This window comes from Perna viridis, chromosome 1 (assembly GCF_037379345.1).
Source record: "Perna viridis isolate PV_CMFRI_1.1 ecotype Kerala chromosome 1, ASM3737934v1, whole genome shotgun sequence".
Lineage (NCBI taxonomy): Eukaryota > Metazoa > Mollusca > Bivalvia > Mytilida > Mytilidae > Perna > Perna viridis.
Genome location: NC_142445.1, coordinates 44,338,928 through 44,354,049, shown reverse-complemented (window position 1 = coordinate 44,354,049; position 15,122 = coordinate 44,338,928). Strand labels below are relative to the sequence as shown.

The following is a 15,122-nucleotide window of genomic DNA, read 5'->3' as shown; positions in this document are numbered from 1 at the left end:
ATTCATATCGAATAGACATCCAATCACGTACCTTCGAAACTTCGTATCGTAACTGAAAATGCCTAAATGACTATTCATGCTAAATTGTTTTCTGTAAGAGGACAAAGAAAAAATAAGGGGTTCACTGTTAAAATATATATAAAACGGGCATGAAATAAACAGACAATGTAACTTAGCAACCAAAACTCTACGAAACATTGGAGATTACCCTTAATTCTTAAATCATAAATCATAAATTATTCACCTTCAATTGATATGTAAATAAGCATTTAACATCAAATGTAACTGATGTGCATACGAACGACAATGATCAATAGGAGCGTAATACACACTGAATTTTCTTAAACTAAGTACAAAACATCCTGGATTCAAACGCAGTCGTGCAGTGGAATTTAAAGATATTTATTTTCGTCACATGAGTGCATGTGAACTTAAAGATTGGCAGAAATACAACTCTGGATAAGTGAGTATGTTATATTTGTTTTTTTAATATGCTTTATATGACTTCTTTTAAATGGCAAGTCGTTAAAGAACTCCAAACATCTTGCGTAATTAGAAGAAAATTGTCCAGCCATTGTTAAAGAAATGCCTTCTGTGTACTTATGACATGTCCAATAGACACTGAGAACATTTATCAGATAAACTAGGGTTCAGATAGCTTATTCATCTTTTATGAGTTTCACAAATGCATTATTAATACAGATGTTGTTTTTGTTCAACGTTTCATAGTTTGTCTTTCCTCTTTCGTCTACCCCGGACATGACTTTTTATGAGCAACTCGAGGGGTATTTCTAGAATAGCAGAGGACACTTTCCCTACCGGTGCACCTGGTCCATGCTCCCAGTTTTTAGTGAAGTCCGAGTTTTGCTTTTGCTACTTTATATGTATTATTTTTTGTTACTTTATGTGCTTTGTTGTGTATGTCTGTTTTCCATGTCTGGACTTTGTCCCTTGATTACATTCTTTTGATTTCCGCTAGAATCTTGGTTCCCTTGATTACTATTTGAAAGTTAACGGCAAAGGCTAAATAATCTTAAACTCATCCACACCTATACAAAGAAAAAACATAAAACTGCAACACACAAACACGGGTTAATAATTTTCATATTGCATAACAGAAACAAGAGCTTAAAAGTAGGCATGTCACCCCACTTGGACAAATAATTCTTACTTCGATTAAACAAGCTGTCACTCTATTTTCTATCTGCCTTATGATGGGTGGAGATGTAATGAATATCAATGTTTTATAAGTCACGATCGAGGATCGAACTCGCAACTTCACGTACTCAAGGGGAGCACGATACGACACAACTTCCGTTGAAATTGGTAGTGATGGAATGACTAATGCCCAGTTTCAAGCAAATCAAACCAATTCGTGCATACAATATTTCGATTAGAAAGGTCAGCACACATTTTCAAAGGCAAAGTAAAAATATTGTACATCCGAGTAGTGCGATAAAAATCATCCATAAAACGTAGTTCTTTCTATACATAAGGTAATAAATTCAAAAATGTGACAACTTAATTAAAAATTTGATGTACTTTTACATTTTCTACATAACTTTACTTCCGCGTAAATTAATGTGCATTGTCATTGAAGGACCAGATGGATGGACAGAGAATGTGTACGTGACCGCTTTTATTGGAAAAATTTTATCAAATAGTTTGTCCATTGATGAATAATGTCCGAGGCAATTTGATAAACAAACACAAATATGTTGACATAGGAATGTGATTAGATAAATCGATTGTATACACTAAATATGTAAGCATGCTCCATTTTACTTAAAATCTAGCTAGTAAAAAAGAGAATCTGTCGTTTTATCACATTATCACAGGTGTGGAGGGTGAATAGCTGGTAAGAAAATAGAATACTATGGATATCGGCGACAAAAATAATAAACAAAACTATCAACAACAATAAAAACAAAACAACTACCATAACATACAAAAAAAAACACACACAAAACAAAATGATAAGAAATATCCCTAAAAAACAACACCAAAACAACATACAAAACAACAACCACACAAACAAAAAAACAAAACAAACAAAAAACAAAACAAAACAAAACAAAATAAAAAAAAACCCCAAAAAAACTTGAAGGTAATGCAGCACTTAGTAATATGAACTCCCATTAAAAAAATCGGGAGTGGAATCATTCCCTGCTTCGTCATCGACATTCGTAAAATTGCAAATAAGCGTTTAATTGGGTTAGCTTCCGATTCGGAAGAATGTAAAATCCACTGAAGCTACCTGTCTCATCTGTTAGACAGAAATTTCATGTCAGTCAATCATGTTAAGATGATTGCAATTAAAAATATACAATTGATGGTATTAACAAAGACTGAACATAAACCTGTCCCAGAAGCTTTTTATACGACAGTGTTTACACTGTAAAAAGTAAGTCAGTGTACAATAGTAATCAAAGAAACCAAGATTCTAACGGCAATCAAAAGAATGTAATCCAGGGACAAAAAAAAAAAAAAAACAGACATGGAAAACAGACACACATAACAAAGAACATGAAATAACCAAAATAATACACACAAAGTAACAAAAGTAAATGCGTAATGCGAACTGGGAGCCTGGACCAGGTGCACCGATAGGGTAAGCGTCCTCTGCTTATCTAGCTATCACCGAGTTGCTCATAAAAAGTTACGTCCAGGGGAGACGAAAGAGGGAAAGAAAAATATGACACATTGGACAATTCAGTTTTGATTTCATGGTGCAGATGGATACACCGTAACGATCCATGTTTATTATGATGACAATAAAAATTTGTAGTGATGACTTCAATCTTGTAGCAACATAACCCTGCTCTTGAAGCCTGATTGTAAGAAGTGTAGCGCGATACAAAAGGTCTGTGTAGTTACGGCAAGCTCTGGCATAAAGTACGAGTTGTGATATGAAAACTCCATACGCAGGTGCTGAAGGGGTATTGTCACAGATGAAGGGAAAGTTGACAATACGGAATGAAAAGTCATCGCGTTTGTCGTTTAGTTTGGTCAACAGTTACAATAAAGTGCTATAGCATTGCAAAATTCATCTATTGCACACGCATAGAACATATATCAATTTTGGTTAGAAACCAAACAGATTTTGGCTAGAATAGTAATTGACTTCGAACAAATCTTATTTTTGGAAAATATACTTAAGCATGTAGTTTTCAAGCCTAAACTTTCTTCGCGTCAACTCTTAGTCTATTACAATTATCATGAAATTATTAACGGGGTGTCCATCTATAGCAACCACAGAGAGGTTCATAGCTTTTTCATTTGCAAAGTAGGTTTTAATGTCCAATTACTGTCTACTTGATTCCTCTTGAGCCTAGCAGGTGAAATGTTTCATTGTTATCAAAACCGTTTTCTTTTAATTTTTGAACAATAAAAACACCCATGTGAAACGTAATAGCAACGTAATGAACATGTTTCTCAGTTTACACGGAAGCGGGAAATTCTACCCATTAAGTCAATTAGTCCAACTTACAGGTAACCCGTAGAAGCATAGAAGAATGTCCTGTAATGCATAATTTAACATCCTTTTACGTTTGTTTTAAAATATGGATTTGTTTTCCCATGATAATTGGAAGACATGTAAAATTTTGCAATGTCACTTAACGTTGTTATGTCTGGTGTACTTTCCGTGTGTAATCTTAATGAGAAAATTAAATATGTTTTTGTGGTGACCTATAATCTCTACCTATAAGTTATTCTGCTCATTCAACTATTATGTTCATAAGACGGTTAATTAAATTCGAATTTGGGAATTATAACATTAGTTTTAAATAGGAGAAAACATTTTCATTACAAATCATTTTATTTTGCGGTTTGTAAATTTAAAAACAATTTCATATACAAAAGCTGACATAAATAGCATAAAATTATACCAAATTACAGGTATGTTGTAACATCGCACCTGTTGTAGAAGCGAACAGGTGTACTCACTATACAAACCTTACCTTTACGTTTATGTTCAAAACAATGATATATCAAGCAACTTCATTTTTTTTCGAACAAGAAGAGGAAAACTGAAACATTAAATTCATGTGTGATAAACGTACTTTAACATCGAATGATTCAAGCAATACTTTTAATTTTTAGCCACGTTAGGAAAAAAAGGAAAGTAAAAAAGGCTTATGCTAATCATTAACAGCGACAAAATGGAAAAGAACTATCACTAATTATATAGATCACAGTCTTATTAAAACATTGACGTTTTATAATCGATTTAAAATTGACGTTATTTAGCTCAATCAATGTGGTTCAATGTCTTTTTTCTATAAATGTCTGTATTCAAACATTACTAGGATCACATTTCAAGGTAACAAATCAAAAAGTACTGCTAATTTAATGGTTAAGACTGTGACACATTAACATTTCTTTTTAAAAGATGATCGTTAAATTTTTATATACCTAATCCGTTTTGTATAGTGTCTTTTATTAATGATTTCTGCTTTGCCTTATACTGAAGCTGAAAAAGGTGCCATTCTAAAAAAGAAACTGAATACATTAAAGAAAGTCACAGGTTTCCTCTTATTCACTTCAACATGAATATAATTATTCAACTTGACTTAGCACGTAGAAAATGCTGAATCATTCTCGATCATCCAATGGGGGTTTTAATGTGTGGTAAATAGCCGAAATAAAAGGTAGATTAACAGAAATATAAAACAGTCATTACTTTTCCACCGAGAAATAAATATAGGAAGATATGACTTTTCGATTATAGTTCTATTGTATTCAGCCAAACTGAGAGATAAGGTGATTATAAAAACACAGTGTAATAACTTCGTCATAACTACTGTACTAACTGAAACTGTAAGTACGGATTTCATTTTACTTTACTATTAACTTTAAACATCGCGTATCTTAATTTTTACATCGAATTGTCACAGGTTCGGACAAAATGTTATATTGTGCATAGGAGACTGAAAGTATTTTTGCAATAGGATAAATGACGAGATATAAATATTTAAATACTTATACAAAAAAGTTCGTCAACAAAATTATGAAACATTATAGTGAAATGTTTTGCTCTATCTGATAGCGATACTTCTCACCATAGATAAGTAAGTGATAAGATGAATAAATGACCTTGATTTTCTTTGTTTATTATGAATATGTATTTCAAATAAACCTGTAGTCATACATTATTAGGCTTGAAGTAACATTAGTCGTTGTTAATTTCTGCTTCCAATTTATTTCAATTTTTTGTATCGGTTTGTTCTTAATAACGCTTTCCTATGCAAAAAATGAAAATCGCTCTTCCAGAATTTTTTTTTGTTTCAACTTAAGTGTATGTTTGACATGAAACAGATATTTGTTGTTAGCGAATCTCGTTGTATAATATTAAATAATGAAATGGATGCCAAGATGAGCAACAATAAATTACGAAGGGGTAGGCGTAGCCGTTTTATTAATTCACGTAGATCTGAAGCCTTAATTTATTTGGTCGATGTCTTCTATATCTGTTTTGATCACTAGCACAACAACCCCATCTTCTAAAGATAAGTGTGGTGAACATGTAAAAAATAAACACCAGTACTACCCTTGCATAAGTTCATTCTGCATAAATATTTGAAAGCGCAAGTTACCACATCGAAATTACTATATTATCTCTTTAATTAAGAAGATACAGTCTTTTAAAACCCAGGATTTAAAAAAAAAAATGACTCGATAATTTTATCTTTTAATGATTTACATACGTCGCTTGAACAAAGAAATCACCCCCATAACTAAGTAAACTGAAAATAGAAAAGTGCTGTGTGTTGACACCCTTTGAGATACTCTTTTTATCCCATATAAATTGGTTTTAAATAGTTTACAATGTTTTTGGTGATTTACAAAGTAGAATGATACGTCGTTGTGATAAGCTATCCGAAATTTGGAAGCCGCAATCACAATATAGAGATAAAAAAAACAGACTGGGACGGATTTTAACGATTGAGGTGAATTTTTCGACATTATTTTTTCTTCCTTCTTCTAGCATCCGAGACGACTTTTCATTTTTGTAGAGACTTGTGTCGTAAAAAATATAAAGCATCCTTTTAATACCGTTTTACTGAATAAAAGTTACATTGCAGTTGTATAAAAAGTATTCATGTGATTATTTTATAGACTAATTAATCAATTATTCCACTAATAACTATATAAATCTGAATTACTGTAGGGCGTAGTGCTTTGTTTGTATATTTACTACTGGGTTTAAATATGCTTAGTCATAATGCGGCTTTATTTTGCAATTGACAGCGTAAATCTAGTGAGCACTGATATAGAATTACCGTAACTTTATGTCTTTATTTTAAATTTTCACCTAAGTGACAAATCATGTTTCTTGTATTTTCAACATGGGCTGAATAAAAGAAAACAACTTTTCACAAACTAATGTTTAAGACAAATTTCAATTAATATTCAAATTACTTGATGTTCTTTAACTTGCGTCTCGTTTAACAGATTCACTCTCAACTTACTTTGCGAAGCTACATCCTTACTGGTGAGTAATATTGATAAATTATCTTTCTTGCAGTAAAATGGAGATAAAGTCAAAATTGAACCAGTTTGGCGACTATGAAGATACAAGCAATATGTCTGTGAATGATTGGGATGATAGATGGAACAAATCACAAACCCAGTTCCATATGAATAAGGTTCATCCGTAAGTACTTTTAAGTCGTCATGCATACTTTAAACACACCCATCTTAAATAGTTGACCTCAATTAGTTCTTAAATCTTTCTTAGATAAAACATAATGAATAAGAATAAATAAAGAAATAAATAAAACTTTTTTTCAATAGGTATTGCCTCGGATGATATGATGAACAATATTATCCAACCATTCTTCAGTTAAGACACTTAATGTCAAAAACAACTCAGTGGAATTTGTTTTATTTACAATGTAGTATGTCTATGACAAAAGAACATCTCATTAGCGGAACTTTGATGTTACATGTTAAGACAGATTTTTTTTCTCTTTTTAGAATGTTAGATAAACACTATACAGACTTGACTGGCGGGAAATCATCTTTGCGTATCTTTTTACCTTTGTGTGGAAAGTCCTGGGATTTGAAATGGTAATCATTCTGATTTTCTTTTAACTTTCAACAAAGACAGTCGTCATGTTTATCTGCATTTCGACCTTTGATAATACTGGTAAAGTGATTACCCTTTCAATTGTTTGCACACAGGATATATTACGTAACGACTGTAAACATGCCACAATGGAAATGAGTAAAGCAGACATTCATGAAAGCAACACAGAATAATACATCGTCTGACTGAATTAGGTATGCTCCGAAGTTGTTAGGTTTCGAATAAATCTTGCCGATGACCAGAAAGTCCATTTAAATATTTATGTTTCAGGCTTGCAGATAAAGGTCATGACGTCGTCGGATGCGAAGGTGTAGATTTAGGATGCAGAGAATTTTTCGAAGAACAAAATATCCCCTTTACATCTGAACCTATAAAGGGAATAGATGGAGTTGTTTATAAAGTATGTAAACAATGCAACAATCAAAATATACCCCTGTATCTGTATGTAGCACATAGTGTTACTAAGCATTAAGAAACGATTACAATATTAAGTTGTGTAGGTTTCATGAACATCTTTACATAAATAACTGTTTTGCGAAAAATGTCATATAATTTTATTTTCCTGTCAAATGCTACATAGCATGAAGGTAATACCAGGACATGTTTGTACTCACAAGTTACTCAAGAAATGGCGGAAGCACCGTAAAGCGGGTAATTTTAGGGGTTTAAAAATTTGCGATTTGCTCTATGAATTAGGGCATTTAATTTTCGCGGTCTTCTTTTCTCGCATTTTCAGATTTATTGGAATGAAAAGTATGTGTAAAATATATTGACTTAAATTCAGCGAGCTTTTATTTTCGCAAATATAGCGAAAATTATAATCTTGCGAAAATGTTCCGCGGTATATATTGAATAATGATTTGTGACTGAAGTGAGAATATAGAATTATGAACTAACCATTTTTATGTATAAATCATAGTTAATATGATATGTTATTTAAGGCCACAGACGAAAGGAAGATCACTCTCTACAGATGTGATTACTTTGAATTGACAAGGTAGAAATTATATTTGGTCAAGTTGTCGAATACTTTGTCATTGATCAATTACAAATAAAGGCGAGCTAGATGATTCATAGGAAATTAACATGACAAAAACTAAACAAAGTTATCTTTCTTTTGACCATAATGCATTTACCAGGAGAGGCAAAAATTCAAACTATTATAAGAAGGAGAAAAACAAATAATCATTAATAATTATGTATAAAGAAAATATGGAAAATGTAATATGTGTTTTCATATGCTTTAAAATGTATTTAAAGATATGTGCATCACCAATCTCATAAAATATATGTTCTTTCATATATGAAGTACTTGGGATAACATATGTTTATCACACGATTTTATATAAATATATACATATATATCGTGAACTTATCATATGTTTTAAATTGTATCACGATGTTCATATAAAACATTTTTTCTGTGTATTATGGCCACACCATTAATGAAAAACAAAAAGAAAAAATTGAAACATGAAACATTTTATATAAATATAAGGTTTCCCCTTTCGTGAGTAAAACAAATCAAGTTTGCTATTATGCTTATTGTATAAGTCGTAAATATTAGCACAATAATTGTTTTAAATCAATGGCTTGCAAGTAACGTTAGCTTAATGCTTTCATTATTATTAGTAAAATAACTGGAACGTTTGATTGTATATGGGACAGAGGATCATTTGTGGCAATTCCCACTCACAGACGCCAAGAGTACGTTATATATCTGATTTGTTTAATGATGAAATTTCACAAGTGCTTACAGTTAATTGTTTATTAGAGATTTTTTACAATATTTAAAAAATAAAGAGGATCATCATGCATTGTAGTCAGATCCAATGATATAGAAGATGTGACGTCATTCAACACTCCTCATATTAGTAGTTGTGATAAATGAATGTATCCAAATGCAGATGGGATTTGATAAAACACACTCCTATATTAATACGTCTTGACAAGTTCATAGAAATCAGGAAATAAAGAGAACCTACATTAAATTAAAAAAAAAACGAGGTGATTATTATATTTTTAATGTTCCTTGATCTGCGGGTTGTTTCATCCCCTGATGCATTTGGAGTTTTTCAAAATTTTCAATATATTAATTTTGTATTTATCCTAACATTAGCACGTTTTACACTTTTCATAGATATAATTATTTTTTCATTGATCACTTTTTAGAAAAATGTTAAGTGCCCTAAAGATTTAGTCATAAATTTAGAACCTGCCACTGTATGTTTTAATTCAGAAGTTCATTAGATACTTTCCTATCGGTACACTCTCGGTACTTCCATTAAAAAAGAGATTGTAATATTCTTATTATTCTAGATACGTGAATATGACATCTCCTCTGTTGAAAAAGACTGGGAAATATTTACTGGACTGTTTCCTCGTTGATAATAACGCCTTCGGTGGTAGGTACAGATTTTATCATGATCACTCTAATGTTAGATTGTTGTATAAAGCATCTTGAATATAAACGGCAAGGCAAAATAAGATATCTTTTTATAATCAATGCATGATAAAATATAAAGTGATAATACCTGACGGTATATTTTCCAGCAGTTTATATAGATAGTTATTTTGATGCATTCACCGAGTTATTAACTACAAGTCTTTGTAAAAATCAGACAGAAGGTGATTCATGCATGTCAAAAACCCACCGAATTTCTTGTTCAGAAACAGTCATTTATCACATACCCAATCTAAATTTTTCATTAGGTTGATGCACTTTCGAGAAAAATAAAATACAGACTGTACATGAAATTGGCACTTTGCAAGAGTTATTTTCTTTATTCGGTTTCGTTTGGTTGATTTTAGTGGAATAAATGAATGACCTAAAAAGTGCAGATCTCAATACAGAAATGATTATCGTTAAATGAATGTATAGCATAAGTAGACTGAAAAAGCATTGTTTGTTGGTGGGGTTTTCTATACAATAAATCACGTTACCATCTGTGGTGTCTGATTTTTATGTGGACTGGTACTTAAAAAGTAAAGATCTTCATCATTGTGATTTATGCAATACGGAAACTTTTCAGGTCCACCCTTTAACTGTACAGAAGACGAAGTTAAGAAATACTTTGGTACGTATATTGTATGTATGATAGATTTACTTTATGATATGTAGAATAAAACTTTTTTGTTTTTATTAAAGCATTCAATAGTTTGTCTGACGTGGTTGTTACAATAGAAAGTCATCATGTTTACAATCATTCAAGTACCTTGTGAATAAGAACGAACCTGAACTTGGCAAAGAAAACATCTCCTCTTCTCTCAAAGCGGTCTTGTATATCAAGTTAAACCAATGATTCTTGCTGGTGTTGTCGGCCAGCCATTTTCATCCGCGGACCCCCTCATTTAGTTTTTCTTCTTTCTATGTATTGCAGAGAAAAAAAATAAAATTTGTCTTTATTATGCGTCCTTTTCTTCGAATGGATAATCATCGATTTCTATAAAATACAATTTTTATATAAATATAAAGTAACAAACTTTTCGCATTTTAACCCAGACTATTTAGCGTATGATGATGACATCCGTATGACATTGACATGTGATATTGAGAGAATTTTTATTCTGGTTTCTTTTTTTAATGGTACAAACACGGATTTGCAAATTGAAATAATTTGAACTTGTTTGAATCTTTATAAGCAAAACAATTAATAAACAATCGATAAATAATTATATAGAAAGCACAATTCTGCACGTCATCGATATTTATAATGTTTAAAAGTAAGTCCAAGCAAAATGTGAACACTTACAGTTTTACGATAAAAACTAGGCTATTTTTTACTGTAAGTACGGGACAAATTATTTATTCGACATGAAATTAGGCGATTTTTTACTCTACCGGTGCACCTGATCCATGCTCCCGGTTATTAGTGGAGTCCGAGTTGCTCATTTACTTTTATAACTTTGTATGTATTATTTTAGTTACTTTATGTTCTTTGTCCTGATTGTCTGTTTTCCATGTCTAGTCTTTGTCCTTAGATTACATTTTTTGTTTTCTGCTAGATTCTTGGTTCATTTGATTACTCTTTTATCTTATAAATTTTGGGTAATAATGTACGACGTAATATGTATTGATTCACGAGCAATAGATATTAAAGCTAAATTATGTTAAATTTAATTTCTAGGAAAGACGTGCACATCAAGAAAAGTTGACACAAAAGATGCATTTACAAAATGGCAGGAAAGTTGGGGAATAAAATCCTTTGTTGAAGAGGTTTACATGATTTTACCTAAATAGTTTTCTACATGATTAGTTGTTGAACCAAGATGCAATAATTTACACAGAAATCGTTGTCGTTTTGATGTTCCATACATTGTACTTAAAACAGCATTATGTTTCATTAGATCTGAGTAGGGAACATTGGTTACATTGTATGATATAATTGCAAGCGAACTAATTCGAATCAAGTTACTTCTGTAACATATGTTTAGATTGCTTCAGCCACATTTTACTTGTTTGAACAAGAAACTGTTCACGTTGTAGCCGGTTATATTCTATGCATTGTTTTGTGCTTCTTTATGTTTTGTTGTTGTTTTGAATATTTTGTATATTTCGTTTTATGTAAATTAAAGAATCGAATAGACTGTTAAATGATTTTTTGTATTATAAATAACATTTTTTTATCCTGAACACAGATACATGGGACGGAGCTGTTGGCAACGTCATATATAGGTAGATACTCTGAAATAAGAATGGCTTAAAATCGTTCTTTAGGAAATTACGTATGCAGTGAGGAAGTAATTTTTAAACTTTTTACGCAAACTGTGTTATAGGAAGTCTCACATATTCCCGTAGGCCGGGACATTAGCTTAGTGGTGCATTTTCAACTTAGTCAATTGTTATTTGTGTACAAATAGCTCATGGGCAAAGCCAAAAATCATACAAGGGAAGGAGTGTCAGCAACGTTTATGTTTGATGGTTTATGTAGATGCCCTGAAACACGGATGGCTAAAAATCGTTTTGTTGGAAATATGCACTCATTTGAAGCAAAAATCTGACATTATTGCAGTATACTTTAACATGTTATGTACATTTAATGAAAGGAAACACCAAGACACATTCAACAACAACACTAGTTACATGTAAGAAATTGTCTGTTTTATCACAATTTGATATCTATCGGCCATTGGAGTGAACATCCAGTCTGTTCAAATCCCAAACTCCTCTAGACCGTGAATAAAGTTTCTAGATAAACATAATTTTCAATACAGGTATTCAGAGTAATCACACGACTTACTACAAGTGTTGCAACTTCTATATTGCAAGATTTTAATAGTATTCATAACATTATATTTTCACCATAGATGTGTATTCTACCATTCCGTCTGTATGAGTATGAGAAAATTACACAAATCAATGTTGTCTTTTCATGCTAATTAGGAAGTGCAAATATAAAGATATTGGTTAAAATTATTGATGAAAAAACAATTTGTTTGAAAACACATTGTTTGCGATCATTGTACAAGTGTCTTTTTTATAAACAGTGCATTGGAAAATACATTGTTTCTTTCAAGTCAACGTATTTTACATTTATATGAAACTTTTTTTCTAAGAACGCATTAAGCCAGGTCCTTAAAACACTGTCCACGTTATTTAATTTTTTTCTGAGTGAATAAAGCTATGTTTTCCTGGGTACATCATTTAAAAACCAGGAATAACATATTTTTGTGCTAAACACATATAAATAGGATGGAGCACTACAGACTATTCAATATGATTAACTTCAGACAAAGAACAAAACTTATATGAAACGATAAACATAATGACTTTATTTCGAATCGGCAATTTACAAATAGTTGTTGCATTCTATTTCCAAATGTTTTATTGAGTTCTATACTTCAAATTATGCTATTCAATGGCATGAAAAATTACCACCGGCTATTCGTATATCTTTAAGAATCTTACGGACAATCTTTTAGGGAAGTGCTAAATTGTTCAAGCTTTATGTTACCATTTCATTATTAAAAGACAACTACATGGATTTAAAATATAGTTTTCTCTTAAATTTTTTATGCTTCGGAATTTTTTTTGCTGATGTTAATATTGTTTCTTACCTCATAATTACTTTGTTTTGTCATCACTAATAAGAATTTGGATAGCCGAGATTTGTATTTGTTTTGAAGGAGGCTCCATTACAGTTAGCATTATAATTGTCAACTGAACGTTTCTTTGTCTTATATGGTACTTATTGTTTGTAACAGTTTTTCTTTATTTTGATTGTAATAGTTTTTGTTTTATCATTACACATTTGTATAAATGGTTTTCTCTTTTTATTCCTTTTTATTGATGGTGAAAGTTTTTCTACATTATACCTTTTGAATATTGATGAGGTGAGTTTTCTATCACTAAACTTTATAAATGGTAGTATGAGGTTTTTTTTAAAGAAAATCTTTACAAATGTGACCTAGACATTGTGTTTCAAAGTTCAATATGCTTGCAACCTATAGAGAGTTATTAAAATCGTATTAGGAAGGCAGCTAAGTGTTTCAATGAGAACAAGTTTATCATTAAATTGTCATTTACATTTAAGGCAACATGTGCAATCTCTCCCGAGTTTGATAGTTCATTAAGGTGCAATACGTCATCAAATCAACACAATAGTGTATGTGCGGCTCTGTGACGTTAGTCAAAAGGCATACTAGTCCGTTTTTCGATTTTTAGTCTGTTTACACAAAAGTACATTTTTCCTATAAATGAAACGTTTGAATAAGGCTACTTTAAAGAATAGAAAAACGCTATGTTCACTTTCTTTGTCAAGACAACTTGTTTAAGTCATAATTGTCAGTGTACATTCCAAAATATCGTAAATATTTTGAGAGTAAATCTCTTTCTGATTTACAGGTATGTACATGTATAGACATCATTTACAAACTAGATATTGATGAGATTCTACCATTATTCCACCTTTGTCGTTTGTTTCCTCAACCTTAACCCTCACTTATTGGTACCCTCTTGACTCACAATTTCATATGATATTCTAATGTCATTATGTCTCTCTATACATTTACAAAGTGAGGCTTTTCTGGTGGATTTTATTTTGAGATACTCGGCTAAGTTAGACAACATCACTTTTTATCATAACAAGAAAATATTTTCAGATTAACTGTCTCAATTTAAAAATAAAAATGGGAAGCGCGGTTTTAGCAATAATAAATCAAATCAAGTGTCTAATAAAAAAAACAAAACAAAACAACAACAACAACAACAATAACAAAGCACTGAGACATAAAAGAAATCTCCGAACAATGCCTGAAAGATAAAATGCAATAAAAGGAACGGCCATAAAAAGCCTGGACTCGATCAAAACATGACTTCACGGAAGACATCGACAGATAGGTGGTTTCAGCTCTCCTTTCTTTTCTAAAACAATTCACCAAGTTGCATGTCACGGTAGCAGATGATGGATTCCACGAATAATTTAAACATTCATAATACGAAGTCATATTGTTCGTGCGATCTTTTACTGATTCCATGAGTAGTCTTAAGGGTACATGCATTTGCATTGCGAATTAGTGAATGCATAATATATGATTTCACTTGGAGGATATTATGTTAAGTATATTTACTTAATATTCTTTCACTTATTAATTCATTCATTGACGAGTAAACGAAATATGATAATGTTTAATCCGATATGGCTCAGGCGAAACAACAAAAGTACCGAAGATTAACCAAAGGGGGATAAACAGCAATGAATTTGAAGAGTATTGAATCTACCCTTGACACTAATTAAGACTATGAGATTTTATTGTGACGTTTCTTTAAATATATATAATTTTGTCACTAATAATGGTCAAGTTTATCGACGGGAGAGTCATATAGCTTCGATTTCAAACGTCATACTTAATCTAAGTATGAAGCAGAAGAATATGTGTCAGTTCTACCACTGGATCGATGTCACTGCTGGTGAACTAAAGGTCCCGTAGGGTATTCAGCAGCCCAGTGGTCAGACTAGTCTTATCCCGAATGATGTCATAATTTATAAATAAAAATTTGCATTATTACAAAATTAAAAAAAAACCTTCA

General features: G+C 31.4%; 1 protein-coding gene across 5 annotated transcripts; it reads left to right on the top strand.

Annotated features, from left to right (window-relative positions):
- The first annotated feature begins 309 nt into the window (after positions 1 to 309).
- On the top strand, positions 310 to 11,687 carry LOC148628921 (putative thiopurine S-methyltransferase). Of its 5 annotated transcripts, none has more exons than XM_088540805.1 (9): positions 310 to 463; positions 6,530 to 6,658; positions 6,982 to 7,074; positions 7,364 to 7,493; positions 8,035 to 8,090; positions 8,726 to 8,800; positions 9,413 to 9,498; positions 10,126 to 10,170; positions 11,221 to 11,687. In XM_088540805.1, exons 2-9 carry the CDS (start codon positions 6,534 to 6,536, stop codon positions 11,331 to 11,333), a joined length of 723 nt encoding a protein of 240 aa, XP_088396931.1. In that variant the 5' UTR covers positions 310 to 463; positions 6,530 to 6,533; the 3' UTR covers positions 11,334 to 11,687. The 5 variants fall into 5 exon arrangements, with proteins under 5 accessions (XP_088396931.1, XP_088396939.1, XP_088396946.1 ...); XM_088540813.1 differs by having other exon boundaries at positions 327 to 467; XM_088540820.1 differs by lacking the exon at positions 310 to 463 and adding an exon at positions 4,469 to 4,652.
- Positions 11,688 to 15,122: the final 3,435 nt, after the last annotated feature.